Consider the following 20372-nt stretch of genomic DNA (forward strand, 5'->3'; position numbering starts at 1 on the left):
GTGTGGGTAACTCAGAAGGTAAAAAATGGATGTTGTTTTTCCCAGAAAATTGGCTTGTTTTTCCCAGAAACATTTGAGGGTCTGCTATGTACAAGGTATGGAACCAGGCATGGATAGGGTAGAAAGGTGAGTAAATGACAGTTGTAGTCTCTGGAAGCTTTTAATCTAGTATGCTGGGGTGGCTGTAGAGGTGGTGGTGGCTAGTAGGAGACTTGTAATCAGAACCCTTTGCTCCCCCTGCCTCTCTCTAGCTCTCACTCATCTTGTGGTCACCCTACAGACTCTGGGCTCCTCCGGACTCTGAGCTTTCTCCAGCTCTTTTCCTCCCATTAGCTTCTGGGCTTCTAGTCTCTCTTACCTTCTCGCCCTGTTCTGCCTTCTTGGCTCTGCGTATTCTCCTACATAATAGTTTCTTTCTTTCCTGTGTAAACCTGTGAGACTGTGTTCCTACTCCCAAATATTTACCTATTTTTCCCCATTTTCTTGATCAGCATAACCAGAACCTCAGGAGTTCAGCAGGCACTTGAAAATTTTCCCTGGGGTAATGAAGTGAATAGATGGGGGAAAAGTTGTGAATACTTTTGCACTGGTAATTTTAATTTACTGCTATCAATTTTAATCCTTTTCACAAGTATTCACAGATTGGTAATATAAAACCAAATGTGATAATGAAATATAATCAAGGATTCTTTTTTCTTTTTAAATTTGATTACTTACGGATTTGCTTTGAATTGCCATCAATTGCTTTTAAGTATCCTGTTTTCATGAATTTTGTTGATGTCATTTATGAATAACATTGAGCGGCACTTTCTAAATACTTCCATATAAAAGAATGTCATGAAATTGTTTTAAAGTAGCTCTTCTTTTCCTGCTCCCTTTTTTCCTGGTGATTGTATTGTCATTGTCTTCAAAGGGCCTCTTATAATTCCTGTGGATTGCAGGGGTCCTAGTGGTGACTTGTAGCAGAGTAACCTTGGGTTTCTGCCATGAATTCTGCCAATACAGTGCTCCAGGGTTTGTCGTGAAGCATCCTGAAAGGTGCTTTCTTTCCTTGTGGAAACCAATAATTAAAAATAAAATAAAATAAAATAGATTCCAGAGAAAATTGGGAAGAAGCATGAAAGCCTCTGAAACCCTGGGTATCTGTGATCGGATGCTGCCTTAAAGGCAGAAACAAACAAAAAGTTTGCTATTTCATGGACTTTTCTTCTCCATAGATGATTTATTTTCATTAAATCATCATTTTATTTTTACTAAATCATCAATTAGTAATAATAGCTTATTTGCTTCATGCTTCGCAATTGCCTACATTTTAACTTTGCAATGTTTCTTTAAGGAAGGCAGGTGATTTCCCTCCCTTGCTTTGTCTAATATTTATATATTTTTGTTCTATTAGTAGATAATAAATTCGTATAGCACAATATAAAATCAAGCAGTACAGAGGAGTACAGAAGAAAAATAAGTCTTGAGGGGCATTCTTAGAAAGAAAATATCCATGGTAGAAATCAAGAACAGGGGGATATTTGAGGTGGGTCTTGAAGAAGGAGTAGGATTTTAACAAGAAGACATAGTAGGGGTGGAAGTGGAGTGGTGGCTGCTCAAGGCAGAGGGGACAGCATGGACCGAGGGGCCCAGATGTTGATAGAGGTGGACAAGAAGTTTGGGGCATGTCTTCAGCAGTACTGGGAAGCTGGGTAGTCTATGGTCAGCATGGAGGGCTAAGTGGGCAGGGGTGAGGGAAGGAGATGAAGGCTTTTGAGCAGGAGTGAGACTAGGGATGCAGTATAAATGATGTATGGAAGGCTTCACAATAGGAGAAGGGATATGGGTTAGAAGACTGATGCAAGAGTGAGGTCTCATGTCAGGAGGGCCTGCACAAGGAGGGTGCTGTTGAGACTAGGAAAGAGGCCACAGGTGTCTGTGTGGATGCTACAATCTCCAGACCATCACAATTGGTTAGCAGGTGGGTAGCAAGGGAAGGGAGACTTTGGAGATAGTGCTGTGGCCTAGAGGAATTCAGAACATGAACTATGTGAGCAGAGCAGTGCTGAGCTGGAGAAAGTGTGGTCTCTCCTGTGCTGGGAAGAGACAGAGGCCCTGGGCTAGGAACGTGTCTGTGGAGCACAGATGGTTGCCAGTCCCCTCTTCAGATACCTAGGAGCCTATAGTGCTGGGTCTGGGCTGAAGTGCAGCACTTGTCCTCAAGTGTTATTGTGTGAGGCTGAGGGGAAAAGCCAGAAACCATGTCTCCAGCAAAATCCATCTATTGATCACCCATCTGAAGGGCTGGGCTGAGAGGGGGACCTCAAAGAAGGAAGAGCAGGACTGCAGGCAAAATAGCCAAATGGCAGGGTAGGGAGTGCTTTAGATGGTGTGGGTACGCTGAGATTGGTTGCACAGTCCCAGGCTCTGGGTCCTCATAGACCTAGCTCTTAAGCACATGATGTAGTGTGGTAAGTCAAGGCCGGTGGAGGTGCAGAGTTAAGGGAGTGGCTTTACACCAGGAGAAAGGGACTTTTCTCAGCCATTGGCTAACACTTCTCTATCACTAATACCACTTCTGTGCATCTAGGAACGAGGGAGAGAAGTGAAGTTTCTTGGTCCCTGCACACTTACCTTACAATAACACACCTTCCTAGGTTTGAGGGAGAGAACACTTCTCGTTGGTAATCATTATTTAGTCATTATTCTTTTCAAGTAGGGCAAGTGCAATAGTATTTTGCAAGGATTTTTGAAAGCAAAGTCATTTTTGACTATAGCTATATTAAAAAGGTGAATTTCTAAATGGGTTATTTGGGGCTGATTTGCAAATATATTAAAGCCTTGGCAACTTGTGGGAGTTATGAAACTTACCAAAAGAGTCACAGCACTTTTTGTTTCCCTTTAAGGATACTCATAATCCATTAGAAGCCACAAATGATTCAAATTACTGACTGCTGTAAAAATTAAGTCCACCCACCACAAAATGAAAACTCACATTTACGGTTCTGCTAAATCATTTTCTTATTTCTCTCTCTCTTTTTTTTTAGACAAAACGCTGACTACTGTAGAAAAAAAGGTCATGATTCATGATCGAAAGCAGAACAATGGAGATGAAATAAACAAGGCAAATTAGAGGTGGAAACAGAAGGAAGTCATTTGCTGAGACTGCAGAATGGAATGCGACTTCTCTCCTTTCTTGGGATGTCTAAAACGTGACAAACAGGGTGATCTGTTGTACACATTACCTTACAAGGGAGATGGTGACTTCTCCTTTTTTCTGTGGATCAGTGCTGTTGTGTGTTCTCAGTTTAAGATAGCAGATCATCTCAGCAGTAAGCACACCGACAGAACTGAGTTCCACAAAGGAAGCAGTTTCTGGTGCTTTGCATATGTCCAAATCCATGCAAGTGGGAGAAAGTTCCAATGCACACTTCCCATGCTTCTGAGTCTAGGTGTTGTGGTGAATATGCAGGAATCATTCCTGAGACAGAATGTATTTTGTTGTATGACAGAAGGCTTTTCCAAGCAAACTGCAGCGAGTGTAGTGTTGAATATGTTGCATGTCTATGTTAGAAAACAGAATCCAGTCATCAGCTAATACAAATGATTTCCCAGAGCAGTGTTTGTTTCAAGCTTCTGTCAAATAGTTTGGCTTTTCTGCAGGGTCTCTGTGATTTCCCCACCAATGTACTTTCTTTGTTAACTCACTTATCATGGTATAACTCAGGAACAGGTCTCAGGATGGAGAGAAGCATATAACTTGAGCAAAGCTTTTTGTTGTGCTCTGAAGGGTCTTGAGAGGTGAGGGTGATACCTTCTATAAGGATTTTTATCGCAGTGAAGCTCAAGTGGTACCCAACTGCATTGTAATTAACATGATTATTGGCATGCTTTTGACTCTCATTTTCTACCAGGCTGCAGTGGGCCCACCCATGGGCTGGCCCATAACTGTATGTTATGTGGAAGAAGTGTGGGAATGATGGGTTTTCCATGAAATGTTGTGATGCTTCTGGAGATGGGGCATAAACCTGTTCATTCTTGTTGAGCTGCATTGTATTAAACCAAATTGTGTGAAGCAAGGTCACCTGGACCACTCTTGGGAAATGCTTCAGAACACCAGTCTGTTCCTTCTAGAGAATTTGTTTTTGTGTTCTCTGTATCTTAAATCAAATGTGTGCCTAAGCAATTCCGTCCTCTGATTCCCACCCCTACCCACCAAAAAATGGTAGACATGAAGGGCAGGTAAGGAAACAGAAAAGGTCTCTTTGTGGATATATATTTTTTAAATGGCACTATGTAGCAATTAAGAGCTAAGGAGACAGAAAGACAGCAGATGAGAATAGAAGAGTACCTGTACCTACAAGGGGAAAAATGAATGCAATTCTTTATTTGATAAGAGAGAACTGAAAGATAGTATTATTTTCCTACAATAAAGCAAGCTGTCCTGTCACAGGATAAAGTGGAATTCCGACATGGATTATGGACTTCTTCTAACTCCCATTGACATTGCTTCTTACCAGACATGGGGAAGAGTTGCCTTTCCTGAAAGGGGAGGAGGGCACTGTCCTTTCAGACAAAGCTTGTATAAATTCCTGAACCGCAAATTTGCTAAAGTGACCGTATATATTATATTCATAATTTAAATGATTATTTATGGTCAGATACATATTGTTAAACTTGAAAATGTTTTATTACATTACATCAAATAAAGTTTATTTGTAGCTGAAATAAAGCAATGTAAGTACAAATTTTTAATTAAAGGTCTTATGTCATACATGTTGCTGTCTGTAGAATGACTGAAGGGCAAACACTTTACATGTTTGCTAAAATCCTAACAGGTAGCTAAGACAGCTCTGGATTCAATTACATTTCACTGTGAGGATTCATTGCCTTAGTGACTTTATTTTTGTAAAACAATGCCTGTTCATTACTTGATCTGATTAATGAGCATTGTTTGGGCTCCTGGCACACTCGGCATTGCTGGCATCGAGGGGACAAAGATGGGTATGGCACAGTCCTTGCTTTTAAGAGTTTGCCATCATGCCATCTGCATGCCAGACAGACATGCCAAACATGTCTCGGTTTGTCACAATGTAGCATAGTAAGTGCTATAGCAGGTTTTAGGGAGTGACTTTTTCTTTCCTGTAGTGCAAGACAGGGCACTATGATTAGTTGGATTGATTCAAGTTTTCAGATGTGTTGTTTAATTTTTTATGAAGACCTTCGTGATTCAAATTGGCTCTTTATCCTGCCTGACTTGAATGCCTGACTGTTGACCTCTCTGCTTCATTCTGGCTACAAAGGCTGAGCTTCATGTATATACTGTACTTTAAATATATGGCAGCAAATGAAAGGCAAAGGTAGAAATGGCAAAGGGATGAGAAAAATAAATCATTAATACAGTTTCACATATGACATAATTTGTGTCAAAGACACAGCTTTTGTTTTAACTAAGAACTGGGAAAATCATTGAAATGAACATTTTGTATGTAATGACTGTTCAAGCAAGAAGGACTATTCCTCTTCTCACTCTAGGGTATCAGCTGTCATTTTCTGGCAAGGCTGAGTACTGGGAAACCATGCTTGAGAAGTAAATCACTTACTTGTAAGAGATAACTGAGTCACTGTTGCCTTAGCATTTAGTTTTATTCTGTAAATATTAAACAGGAGACACTCAGAGTTCCTAGGTTTTCTAGCAACTGTTTCATAACTGAAAGCATTGATTATGTTGTCATGGGCTTGATATGCTTGTGCATGTATTTGATGATCATATTTTCATGTAGTTTTATTAGGTTCATTGATTGCAGGCAGTGGGTCAAAAATATGAATGGAAAATGCAGGCAATTTTTTCAAATAGTTTATGCTAATATAATAAGTGTCTGATTTACCATCTAGAGATAATGGGAATTTCCCTTTCAGCATTTTCATTGTCAATTGAGTTTTCAATTTAATGTCTATAAGTGTTTCTAAATATTGGAGTCTCGAAAAGTTGTTCATGCTCCTTCTGATATCACACATGTTTTCCCTCTTGGTTTGCGATATTCTTCCTGATCTCATTTATTTGATGTATGTCTTCATTATTGTCCAGTAAACCTTCAAGGGTAGGGACCACGTCTGTTTTTCTCAACAATATGCCCATTACCTAGCACCATGCTGGGAACACATATATGGTAGGCCCATAATGGATATATCTTAATGAGAAGGATAGAGGGAAGGAGAGAAAGGCAAGAGTTCACTGGCACCTTTAAAAAAATGTTTCTATGAGGAAACAGAGAAGACTTGCCGTGATCCAGCAACATGCCCAGTGAATGGAAGAGAGGGAAATGGAATTAAGCTATTCTGTGTGCCCCTTAGGTCAGGCCCTCCACTACATGGTCCTGCTTCTCTTACAGGAGTTAGCTACTCATATCATGAGAGCGTCCTTTTCTTAATTTTCTGTACTAGTGAAGCAGAGCCATGTATGTGCTATGGCCCATATGTTGAAACTTGTTTATCTACAGCTAGCCAGATGGTCTGTAACAGCGCACAAAGAAGCCATTTGGAAACTTTCAGAGGGTCAGCACGTTTTGAAAACAACTCAGAGTAATGCATATTGTGATGTCATTGCTTGCTTTAAGCTTACAGTGAGGAATATCTTGTTAGGTACTGAATATGAAACATGCAGACTTTGAGAACCAACTCAGAGGTTCTAGCCCCCAGAGATAGAAATTTATTTAATTGGATCACCCTTTAGACTTGTTTTGTCTGCATGTTCTCTGAAAAAGGAATATAATGTCTTAATTTAAAATACTTTGCTTTTTAAGTTGCTGCTGGGTTAAATACATTTTTTAAAGAAAACCTGCTTATGTGGTACATGTTAACAGAGATATGATGTGGTCATCAGTAAAAATGTAAAAGAAAATTTGCTATAGCTGATATGAAACAGAAAGTGAGAGACGTTGACAAGTATCAGAAGTAGATTTGCAGCTAACGGTTCTGTTTAGTCTTTGGTACATTAAAAAAGCCAAGATGAAAGAATTATACCTGTACTAGTAGAGGGGGAAAATGGTAATCTAAAATAGCAGATGATAAGAAATATCTGGCATTTATCTTTGATGCGGTATTATGTAATATTTTTGGTGCCAAATTACCTTTTCCTAATTACATTTTGATTGGGCTATTATTAAAATGCTCTTTATTCTTTAAACCCACACAGTCTCACAGCAGGAGAAGTGGTTCAAAGCTATGATGAGAGGCAGAAGAAAGTCAGCTGTACATATAAAAGTTTGTTATGGATAATTCACAAAGTGCATGATCCAGTTGTAGGCAAAATGAGCTATAACTATATTCACAATCACAGAGCTGGGGAATCTCATGGATAATCTAATACAACCCCTCTACTCTTCTGCAGGTGAGACAACACTAAAACACTAGAGCTGTGTTTCGTCTGAATTTGTTTGAAGAAGTATGGTACGGGGCAGTGCTTTTCTCTATATAATATTTGGTGAAGAAATAATTTTTAAAATCCATCACATAGGTATTAATAAAAATGAATTATAAGAAAAATGCATTGAGGCAAAAAATCTTGTTGAAGTATGTTGAGGCAAAACAATGAAGTGCAAAAGCATACAAAAGATTTAAGAGACATAAAACTACATTTCTTTTTTTTTTTTTTTTTTTTTTGAGACGGAGTCTCGCTCTGTAGCCCAGGCTGGAGTGCAGTGGCCGGATCTCAGCTCACTGCAAGCTCCGCCTCCTGGGTTCACGCCATTCTCCGGCCTCAGCCTCCCGAGTAGCTGGGACTACAGGCGCCCGCCGTCTCGCCCGGCTATTTTTTGTATTTCTTAGTAGAGACGGGGTTTCACTGTGTTCGCCAGGATGGTCTCGATCTCCTGACCTCGTGATCCGCCCATCTCGGCCTCCCAAAGTGCTGGGATTACAGGCTTGAGCCACCGCGCCCGGCCAAAACTACATTTCAATAAATATATTCAGAACAAATATAACATGAAGAAAAAACAACAACGAAATCTGACCATCGTTCACTGAAAGTGAGCAGTTACTCAAGTAGAGAAAACCTAGCAGTTACCCAGATGAGAAATTACTGTAGCATGATCATTGCAAGTGCATGACACTAAGTTGCAAGGCTCACTGTGATGACTGCAATATAGGGAGAGCATCCTGACAGGAAGGGTGAAGACCTACAAGGAACCCCTTGTCCCTGAGAAGTACACCTGGAGTACTGATACAGAGAAGCTGCCTGCTTCAGTATGTGCTCTGAAATAGTCAGGAAGCAGAGCCTATGAACAACTGAAACTTTTTTTCCCTGTGTTTTTCCTCTTTAGTTATCTGCAATGAAATTGTATCCATAATGCTGATCTGAATGCTTTGAAAGGTATTTTATTTTTAGAATGATCATATTAATGAGATTTTTCTTAAAGACTGCATTTTCACAAAGTGTCCCTAACAGTTTGAAGGCAAAGGGTTGTGATATTGAAAGGTTACTATCAAGTAATCACATCGTTTTATATCTTAAGCCCAGTTTTCAACCTTCACTCTGAGTAAGAATTATCCAGGGAGCTTGTTAAACATGAAGATTCCTTGGTCCCACTTCAAGAGACTCTTGTATGTTGTGTCTGGTGCAGGGGTGGGGGTAGGGAGATGCAGAGTGAAGAGGGCTTTTCACCAGTCTAGCAGGTGATTCTGGTACAGCTGGTTCCACGTGTTAAAAATTGCTATTTCCAAAGGTACTGGCAAACTGAATTACCTAGCCAGTTCTGTGTGCTATTAGTGAGGAAAAGCATGCTCAGTGTGAAATAATATCCAAATCATTAGTATATGGTTATAGAATCTTGCCAAAGAAATGCACCATTTGTTCACAAGCTCTCTCTTACATACCCTTTAGTGCTCAGTACTTATTGTTGGTACCAAAAATCCAAGAAGCTTGCAGAGGAAAATAATCCACAGATCACCTTAGATAGTTTACAAATATGACATTTAAAGACACATAGATGTTTAAGTGACATCTATTGTTATAGTTTCTTTCTCATTGGGCCTTAAGGCCTCTCTCAAATGTGGCCATCAGCCAAGATAGCCACTCTCTAGAAGAGACCTGACCAGGGGAAAGTTAGATTGGAGTGTGTTGGTCAAGTGAGGCACAATGAGGAGGTGAAACCAAAATGCATGAAGCAAGAAATTATTACTCACAGGGCCCAGAGAATTAGGGGTGCTGACAGGAGGCCCATGGTAAGTCTGGAGGTCACAGGGAGCTCAACGAGCAGTTGGGGAGCTAGACAGGGAGAGGACCTGTGGACTTTGTCCTTTTTAAGGTCCATGGTTATCCCTTAGGCCTTCCCGAAGGGATTGTGGCTTAGCTAGTTTCAATAAAACATCTGAAAAATTGGGGGTGGGAACTTGCTTGTATGACTCTGGTGTCGACAATTAGGTTTTGTGTGGTCAACAGTTCCACAAAGGGAGGGGAAGTTTTCACTAGGCCAATGGTGACGGGTTATGACTAGGTTGCAGATAACTTATGTCAAAGTTAAAAATGGATGCCAAGACAGCAACTATATTACACACATTTATGACAGGTGCTGAGCTGGCAAATTCCCACATGATTGAGTGACTCCTCATGTTAATAAAGTTTATTTTATTTTCAATTGTTACAGGTACATACTAGTTGTACATATTTACAGAATACATGTGATATTTTGATAAAAGCACAAGGTGTGTAATGGTCAAATCAGGGTAGTTGGGATATCCATCACCTCAAACATTTATAATTTGTGTTGAGGACATTCCAGAAACACTCATCTAGTTATTTTGAAATGTACAATTATTAACTGTAGTCGCCCTGTTGTGCTGCCAAACACTAGATCTTATTTCTACTATATAACTGTATTTTTGTATTCATCAATCAACCTCTCTTATAATTAATTAATATTGGCACCAGCACAGGGTCAAATGAGAAGCAATGCATCACATTCCTTATAGCCAAGAAGCTGATCAGATGTTTGTCAACAAAACAAAGATAAGATCTTTGTAAAACACATGTTGAATATTAGCCATTGAGTGAGAGCTATTGACATTGGCCAAGGTGTACACTTTCACCATTTTATGTGTGTGTGTGTGTGTATATATATATCTATATTATGGCAATGATTAACAACATCTCACATTTGATTGTTTATTACTCATCAGTCATTCTGATAGTCTTCACAACAATCCTAAAAATTGTTATCTCTATTTTATGGGTGAAGGAACTGAGGCTAAAGGAGTTAGCCTTGTAACTCCTTTAACTTGTTAAGTAGAAAAATTTTAACTTGTAAGTAGAAAAATTGAGCTCAGCTGACTTGTACTTTTCATTGTTATGATTTTTTATTACTTAAAATATTTTAAAAATATTTTTGTAGAGATGGGGGGGTGGTCTCATCATGTTGCCTAGGTTGGTCTCAAACTCCTGGCCTCAAGCAATCCTTTCACCTCAGCCTCCCAGAGTACTGGGATTGCAGGTGTGAGCCCAGCCTGTACTTTTCATCATATTCTTCCTTCTGGCAAAATACATCTCAGTGGTTGCTGACTGGTTTTGTGGACCTGGAAATCTGCAACTGAACTCTGAGGAGACTCACTCTAGGGGGTTCAAATATCTTCTTTATTATACAAAGTAAGACAGGGTCCCAAGTTCAAGGTCAAATCCTAGATCATTGTGAAGGGCACAAAGATTATGATTCTTGCCTCTTCATCCTATTCTTGGGTTTTTCCATTTCCTGGGTATCCTGATGGTTTTTCCTAGTTATGCATTTCTTTTGTAGCCTGCCTGTGATAGTTCATTTTATGTATCATCTTCATTGGATCATGGTGTGCCCATATATTTGTCTAAACATTATTTCCAGATGTGTCTATGGGGGTGTGAATGGATAAGGTTAGCATTTCAATCAGTTCATTCATTAAAGCGGATTGCCCATTTCTGTATGGGTGAGCATCATCCAATCTGTTGAGGGCCTGAATAGAGCAAAAAGATGGAGGAAGGGAAAATTTGCTTTGTGTCTGACTGTTTCTCCTGCCCTGGGATGGGGACCGTCAGCACACCAGTTCTTAGGCCTTTGGCCTCCTACTGAACCACACCACTGGCTTTCCTGGCTCTCCTGCCTGCAGATTGCAGATCATGGGATTTCTTAGCTTTCTCAATCATGTGAGCCAGTGCCTCAAAATAAATCTCTCAATCTCTTCCCTTCTCATATATTGGTTCTGTTTCTCTGGAAAACCCTAATAACCTGCCCTAACTTCTATTGCCCTATAATGTGTACCTTTCTATACTTTCCTCATTAAAACATATCTTCCCTGTATTCCATTCTATCTTCTGCTGCCTTTTAACTGCCAATTAATCAAATACACAAATCCATTCAGGTGCAAGATCCTCTTCTTACATGGCATATCATTACATTGAGCCTAGCAACTTCTTTGATCAGTGTCTGAACCTAAAAAGTATTGATAGAAACGTCTCACTATGGGACAAGTTGGTCATGGAGAAAGCAGCTCAAAGTATGTGCCTCCTTGACTAGGATTCTGAAAATCCTAGAGTTATTTAATTACAGACCTCTCAGGGGCCCCAGAAGCTGAAAGCCTGCTTATCTACATGACTTGGGCCAGGTCTATTTTCTGCCAACATTAGAGCAGAGTACTGAGGGAATTCCCTAGATTTTTTAAGCAAAATGAATGAAGGTAATTAGGTAACAGCTGAGATTTGTCAGGAACTATTGGCCAGTTGCCTCCAGCTCCTGGTCTTTGTGGAGATCTGCTTCTGTGGGGCAGCTTTGGCTGCACTCCCAGCCCCAGAGAGCAATTCTAGTGACCATCAATTTCCTCATCAACAGCTTTGTATGAAATATTAGAATATATTTTGCGTGTGGAGATAAAATTAACACCTGAAATTTTTTCTGGGCACATAAATCAGAGATTACTCTTCAAACTGCTTATTCTCTTGGCTCTTAGAATTTTAATTGCAGCAAGCTTTTACACATTGGCATTTAATTTATCTGTAAAAAAACTTTGCTTAATTCAATCAATTAAGGGAAAATTTGGCCTAATTGCCATCCATCCATTTGGATCATGCAGAGTACAAATATTTTGGACAAAAACCACTTCTTAAATTATAACACGAATTCTAGTGTGGGATGCAGTTTTACAGCAAAATTGACTAATAAAGACAGATAAAATGTTTTTTTTCCATTTCACCATAGCAAATATTAAAAAGGATACTAATATATTTAATTTGTCTACTATTAGTGAGGACAGTTAAGGAAAAGATATATATTTTTTAAAGAAGCCATAACCAGAATTTTAGAATGATCTTATTAGAGAAATGTGAACCTATGAAAGAATAAAGCAGAGCTTTTAAATTTAATATTTCAAACAAATGGCAACTGATGAAACATCTAAGACCCATTCATCTGTTACATTATCATTTTATCATATTCAAATTATTTTAATAAAAGAAAAATCTAAATGTACAGTTTATAACCCATTTTGTGCCATTTGTGAAAGCTGTGTGACCTTAGACAAATTTTCTCATCTTCCTGTTTCTGGGCTTCAGATACTTCATCTGCAAAATGGAGATAATACTATCCAGTACCTCATAGAGTTGTTGAGAGGATTAAGTGATTAAAAATGTAAAGAACTGAGAGCAAAACCTGATGCCCTGATGTCTGAAGGATGTCTGCTGCCAGTGTTTACTCCTCCTCCCCATCTCCCTTCTTCCTTCAGTGGCAGGCACTTCTCTGAAGTTACTGTTCATCCTTCTAATCAATGCTTGAATGCTTTTAATATACAATATTTTTGTCTTTCAAAACCTTATATAACTGTGTAAATTTTACACATACTGCCATATTGTGTGCATTCTCCTGCAACCTGCTTTTTTCTCAATGCTAGGATTTTGAGATCTCTTTATATTGAGAGATGTAGATCAAGTTCGTCAATTTAAATTTACGATATTTGGTTAATTGAATACACTGCAATTCATCCATTTTCCCTCTCGTGGACATTTTATTTCCAGTTTTTTTTTTTTTTTTTGGAATTATAAAGCATGCTGCTGTGAGCATTTATGGATGTGTCACCTTGCATATTAGTGAGAATAGCTTCCATATGGGGCTTCCCAACCTTTTTCACATGGATTATCCTGCCAGATGTCACTGTGCCTCTAAGCCAGCGCTGCCCTAAGGGCTGAGGAGGTCAGTATCTTGTGGCATAAATCATAACCCATGTGCCTATTTAATGCAGACCTGTTGGGAAGCCCTGCCCTTTCCAGGACATTGGTCTTCAAATTAGGGTAAACACACTGAACCAACAGCCCCCTGCCAACATGCACTCACACGCATGCACACAAAAACACACATGTGTATGCACACACAAACACAGAGGCTTTTTCAGTATGAATGGTTGTTAAAGGAATCGGTTTTCAGATCCTAATATTGACAGCCTGAGAGCCACATGTAAGTTCCCACTTTCTTATTTGCCATCTTCTTCTCCCATACTTACATTAGAAAATTATTTGTCATTTACTGAAATTTCAGTTTAACTGGGCATCGTGTACATTTGTATGCGTGTGTGAGTTTGTTAAATCTGGCAAAGCTAGTGGAGTTAGAAATGGTCTTTTGACCCTTGAAGGGATGATCTGAATTCAGATATATTGTAGAGTGGGTTGGCAGCACAATTTTTGTTTAATGATGTCTTCTGTTACTTCTCCTGATTGTTAAAGTACACATCACTTCTGAGTGGGGAGTCCTGTGACAGCAAAACAGGTAAGAAATATAGAGGGCATTGGTGTTGTATTTCATTGGGACAGTGACCTCATGACAAAGTTTTGGTATTTACCCACATAAGAATATTCATATTCAGGAGTTCCAAAAGGCAATCTGGGAAACACCAGTGTGTTGAGAAACATAGCCTGGATTTCTCATTCTAAGAAAGGAGAAAGACTTTGGTGACTGCTCCTATTCACTGGGCTCACCTGTATTATTTGCAAGTTTGAGAAGGGAGGAGGTAAAAACATCCATGTTTATCTCCTGTAGATCAACATTATACTTTTAAGTAAAGTAAATGCATGTTAAAAATAAATTAGTGTTTTATATTTTCTTGAACATTTATTCAGGCTAAGAAAGATTTCCATTCCCTTTGACAAAATTATTGGATACTATAAATCTATATACACTTTTTATTTGGACTTAATGTCCCTGCTCACTGTTACCCATCAACCAATGATTCACTCATTTGTTCATTCTTATGTTCTTATTAAATTTACATAACTTAACAAGTATATGTCATGGATTTTACTGTTAAAAATGCACTTCATCATTGATATACTGTTGGTTAGCCTTGTACTACTGGTAGCCTCCTTCCGTTTATTTTGCTATGAATTTACAGTGAACCCGGTTTCATTTTAGCAGTAAACAATATTCATCTCTGGATATATAAACTAAATGAATGAAAAATTCTCATTAATTTCATTGAAAGATGCATTCTTGATAAAATTTTACATTTAATAATTACTTGTCAAACTGTAATACATTTAGCTTTTGATCAACAGTAATTTAGTAGTAAAGAGGAATTGCTAATATTTAAATTACCATTTAAAGTGGTAATAATTTTTTATATCAAGAAAAAGTTTTTAATCCTCACCATCTTAAAGTAATAAGAAAAATATTTTTTTCAGTTTTTCATTATATACACATTTCTGTAACAATATGTTAGAGTGGTCAATGAAAGATATTCAAGCATAAAAATATATTACTATAAACCTCAGTAATAAAGTGGAATGGAAATACAAGTCAAAACAAAAAAGGAAACAAGATAAATTTTTCCAAATGTTAAAGAAAAGCTGTTTGCATATTTTAAAAAATAGATGGTAATGGTTATCTGATACTACTTTTGAAAGAATGGCATCACAGTTTTATTTTGTGAATGTCAGTATTGATAACAATTTCAAAATTATATATTTTGCAAGTATTTAAATTTATTATTAAAAATTATATCTCAATTTAAAAATTTTCAAGTGACTGCATAGTTTTCCAAAATTATTTTATGGAGTACATGTGTAAAAAGCTTAGATGCCCAACAGTATGCTGAAAGTGGAGTTGCTATGTAGGAGGGTGTGTATATCCTTACCTAGATTTTTTGCCAAATTTTAAGTGGTTGCCTTACTTTGCACTCCCACAACAGTGTATGGGAATTCTCTTATTTCCATATTTTCTCAAGCATTTTGCATTGTCAACTTTTAAGCTTTTGCATGTCCATAGAGTGTAAAATGCTGTCACTCTGTGTTTTAAGTTTGCACTTCCCTGATTACTAGTGAATTCCTCTTCTGTGAACTACCTGCTCATATCTTCACCCATTTTTCAATTGATTCATGTACATATTTGTAATGTAAGGAACTACTTTTTATAGGATGTTGGCTTTTGCAGCTTATTTTGGGGAAAACACCTTTAAATTTCTTTTACTCTTCTAATTCTCAATCTAGTCCTTAGCCAAAAATATTTCCCTTAACACGACATTCTTATTTTTCTTCTGTTCCCAGAGGGTTCCCTCTTTAGAAGTTAACTGCTGATTTTCTTTCCATGTAAGGCATCAAACCATCTGGACACTTCTGACAACATGAAGAGAACTACATATTTTTACAAGCCTAGATATATAGGTAACTTGATACAAATGAATAAAAAATATAAAATAAAAGCAATTGATCACTTTACTAAAATCCTAGGGTCATGTTGATTGGTTTAATAAGATTTGATTCTTTTAAACCTGAAATTGTTTAGAGAGAAGCTTCCCTCCTGAGGTATTCAGTGATTATTTGAAATACAGGTAATCCTTGATTTATGAGCAAATTGACTAAGGCAATGGTTATAAATTGAGCCAATGAAGTATTAATAGAATTGGTTTATGGAATGAGCTAAATCTCATGAAGGATACGGATATTTCCAGGATTTTCTTCTCACCATTCTTTTCTCTTTGGTCATCAGATCTCTTTTCCTGGTCCCTGAACACTAATGTGGGCAAAGCCCAAAACTTTCTGGTCACTTTCAGGGATAAGAAAATGTCTTTTCAATGATTAAGAATAAAGTATTAAAAAGTCCATTCTGATACAGATGAAAACTTTAGTCCCAAAGCCATTTAAGTCCTTTGTCTGCAGCTCAGTCTTAACCTGAGGTCTTTAACTCAGGGACCTTTCGTGCAAAAGACAGTGTAGTCTCTTGTTTCACACATCCCACCCTTTCACTTTTTTCCCTGGTTGGAAGAAGAGGGAAGATGAGAGGAAATGGAATACATGAGGAAAAGGAACAGAAGTATTTTTAGTTAGCTGGTGTTATTATTGTTCTTTGATATGGCAGGTGTCTTCGGGCTGACGTTTTGTGGGTTATGTTTTGGTTTAATTGGACACAAATCCATTCTGATGTGGGTTCTGTGTTCCCCAGATAACTTCTTCCAAGACCCCCACTAAGCTCCATGACCTCCTACTACTGGTATTCCTCTGTTTCTTACAGGCCATCTTTCCGGGTGTCACATTGAAGCCAGCTCAAGCCTACCTACTGTGACCTCCATTTTGCACAAGGGCAATGTCACACATCTTGGCCATGCCAAGAGCTAGAAGTGTGGCTCCTCACTAGGCACTACTGTTCTTTCTTCCACCTTGCTTTGGAGGGTTGTTCTAGCCAGCCTCCCACTTTCAGAATTCCGTAGGCCATGGCTACTTAAAGTGTGGTCTAGGGACCAGCAGCATCATGTGGAACCTTGCTAGAAATGCAAAAGAACCTCAGGCTCCACCCATGCCCCACTGAATTAGAATATGCTTTTTACCATGATCCCCAGGTGATTCATGTGTACATTAAAGTGTGAGAAGCTCTGACTTAGGCCAGAGGCAGGCGCTGTTCTTTATATTCAGGTTGACCTCTGCACTCCAGGAGACTCATGTAAGGCTCTCCCAAATTCTCTCACAACACCCTCTTTGGATCCACCCTAAGCTTTTGCAGCTCACTCTCATCCTGCTGGGGTACCTTATTGCTAGAACTTCCAGTTTCTTAAAATTTCTGTAGGAGTCTCTGTCATTTGGTCTGGAAGGGAGAGCGCTTTCTTTCTTCATGAGTAGAGAGGACAAAATCCAAAATTCTTGCCCCTAAGGCCTGGAAGTCTTTATCACCCTGACCTTCTTAAAACATACTAGAAGGGCTAGGCAGGATGGGAATGGAGGGACTTGGGGGGGTCAAAGAACCAGTTAATTCTCACCAAGTCTTGAGGGGAGGTGTCTGGTGGATCCACAGCTCCTCTTCAGAATGTGGAGGAAACAATCACCTCTTGTCTTTGGTTTGGGGCTTTATTCTGAAATTCCATGATAATTGGAAGAGTTATATTCTTTCCATATAATAAGAAGGATCCTTCTATTTTATGAGTTTAGAATCATGAAATGTGATCTAATTTTGGAAATTCTTTTTGTATCAGAAAAATACCAAAGTTGATGAGAATAAATGAAAGATTCAAGTATAATTTGTGGACTATGTTATTCAGACCAATGATTCTAGTAACAAGAAATAAAATAGCTGGATAAAATTAAAATAGAAAAGCACCTTGAGAGCACCTGACAACATAGTAAAGAAACAGAGAGGGAAATGAGCCCATAGAAGTAAGCAGAGCCCAAAGCTGTTTCTGTTCTGAGGGAACTGCCTGTAAGGGGCTGCTGGGGTTCACTTCTGCTGGACTTCAAGTACAGAAATGAAGGGATCTCCCAAGAAGGAGAGTCAAATAGGAGACTCCCCAAATTAAGATCAGACCTTAAAGAGCAGAGATATCCCCAGGGTAAAAGTCCACAACTGATATGGTTTGACTCTGTGTCCCCACCCAAATCTCATCTCGAATTGTAATCCCTACGTATCTAGGGAGAGATCTGGTGGGAGGTGATTGGATCTTGGGGGCAGTTTCCCCCATGATGTTCTTGTGATAGTGAGTTCGCATGAGATCTGTTGGTTTTATAAGGGCTCTTCTCCCTTCACTCCTCACTCTTCTCTCTCCTGCCACCTTGTGAAGAAGGACATGTTTGCTTCCCCTTCTGCCATGATTGTAAGTTTCCTGAGGGCTCCCCAACCATGTAGAACTGTAAGTCAATTAAACCTCTGTCCTTTATAAATTACCCAGCCTCAGGCAGTTCTTTATATTATTAGCAGTGTGAGGTAAAACTAAATACAACTACACCCACTTCAGCCTCAGTAATACTCAATTCCCATTTCTGCCCCTTGGTATCTTTGGATAGGGCTGTCTTGAGTTGGTTGCAGGGAAGAAAAAAGGGGGAAAAAAACTTTCCTGAGACGTTGGAGCCATAGTCCGTTCTTAAACAGATTTGCAGGCTTGGTTCACATTGTCTAGGTGGTCTATGGGACCCCAAGCTTCTGAATTTGGTTGGAGGTGGGTCAGAGTGAGTTGCTAATACTTCCAGGCACCTGTAGCTCTCAGACATAAATCCTCTTTGCAGAAGTCTAGTCTTCAAAGTATTCCCATTAATATTGTTTTAAGGACATTATCAGTACATAGTAAACAAATAAGCACATAAGGAAATAAGTAAGAACCAGAAGGAAAAACTGACAGTAGAAACAGACTCTCAAGATTATAATTATTAGAACTCTAAGACGGATTGTAAAGAAGAAATAAGAATATAATAAAGTAAAACATGAATATTCAAACATTTATTATTTGAAGTCAAATATTTTATATACAAGTTACATTAAATGTCACTTCTTAGGAATTTTTTTTTTTTAATAATTGGATTGGTACTCAGATGAGTACTATGTGTATGCCCAGAAGACAATCACATATCAGGCATAGGTATTTTTTTTTTTTATTGCTCTAAGCACCTTTTTTTTCCTCCTTTCTTTAAACTTTCTGGTGAGGTATATTTTATATTCAATAAAGAACATCAAAGTTTGATGAAGTTTTACATATCCATGTAACTACCGCTTCTTTATTATTGAGCATTTCCAGCACCCTAACAGATCACTTATACCTTCACCACTCAATAACTGCAAAGGTTACTAATATTCTGAACTCTATTATCATAAGTTAGTTTTCTTTGTTTTTGAACTTTCTATAAATAGAATAATATAATATGTATTCTCTGGTGTTTAGTTTCTCAATGTTTATGAGATCCATTCATCTTGCCGTGTGTAGCACTAGCTGTTTCTTTTCAAAATTGCATATATTCCATTGAATTCCATTGTATAGATATAACACAATTTATCCATTTTATTATTGGTAGATAATTGGTTCGTTTCCATTTGGAGACTTATGTATAATGCTGCTATGACTATTCTTGCACATATCTTTTTATAAACACAAGCCTTCAGTTCTTTTGGGAACATACCCAGAAATGGAATTGCTGGGCGATAGACCACATGTATATGTTGCTTTAGTAAATACTGCCTAATAGTTTTGCAAAGTGGTTAGACCAATTTATATTCCTAGCAACAATGCAACAGCATCCTCCAAAAACCTTTTATTTGCTTTCAAAATTAAGGTCATCTAATATCATTGCCAATTTATGTTAATGAATTTCCCTAAATTTTTGAATGGTAAATACTTGAGAAAGGGAAGCTTTCATGGTGACTTCTGCCTTGCCAAGGTTGTCAGCTGCCCATGCAGAGAAAACCAGAGTCAGGAGGTGAACGAATTCAAATAACACCATAGTTATTCATTTAAATCATGGTGCCTGAGGCCCACATCACCCTTGACCTTTCTCAGTTTTACAAGCGAGTAGTTTTCAGTTTTTGTTTTAATTGGAATTGGGTTTCTGACACCAGCAACTAAAAGAATTCTGCCTAATAGGGAACTTGTACTGAAAGGAACAAGGCAAAAGCTTGTTCAGTTTTTCCATTTCTAATATCTCAAAGTTTGCATTTTAAGAGTGAACATTTCGCTTCACTGACTGTATTGTGTAACATTTTATACTTATGTACCTATAATTATGATATAAAGTGTATACATCAAACATTGCACATGTGGACAATTGGGACTCCTGGTAATATTTACCCAGGGTTGCTGCCGTAGGTAGGTGGAGTTTTCTAGATCTGCATGGTTTTAGGTGGGGCCAAGTAGTATAAAGAAACATCTATTTCCTTACCTTCCACAACAAATGTATCAATCCATTAACACATGAAAGTAGAAAAGCCTCAGAATGGGGGGAGGTGTCTTGTGGATTATTTTTCAGATAACTCTCATTTGCATTTGAAATACTAAAGAATTATGCTAGAGAAATTCACGTTCAAGGGAGGTAAACACCTTTGGCAAAATATAACATCATAGCTTATCTTTAGGAGAAACCATAAATATCCAGGTGAAAGAAGATAAGAATCAACTACAATTGTGGAGTCAGAGGATCTCTGCAT

At 38.3% G+C, this 20372-nt stretch overlaps 1 protein-coding gene across 3 annotated transcripts in view; it reads left to right on the forward strand.

The window, feature by feature from the left end:
- The window catches only part of HTR7 (5-hydroxytryptamine receptor 7), a 118028-nt gene extending 111150 nt beyond the window's left edge, over positions 1-6878 (forward strand). For 2 of the 3 annotated variants that reach the window (XM_031652188.1, XM_009214953.4), the window contains exon 3: positions 3030-6878. Coding sequence is in view for 2 of the 3 variants with exons in the window: in XM_009214953.4 (XP_009213217.4) it covers positions 3030-3072 (43 nt within the window). In the remaining variant the exon portion in view is untranslated. The other variant, XM_031652189.1, reaches the window with a different exon arrangement.
- The last annotated feature ends 13494 nt before the right edge of the window (positions 6879-20372 follow it).

Source organism: Papio anubis, chromosome 11 (assembly GCF_008728515.1).
Source record: "Papio anubis isolate 15944 chromosome 11, Panubis1.0, whole genome shotgun sequence".
NCBI classification, from domain to species: Eukaryota; Metazoa; Chordata; class Mammalia; order Primates; family Cercopithecidae; genus Papio; species Papio anubis.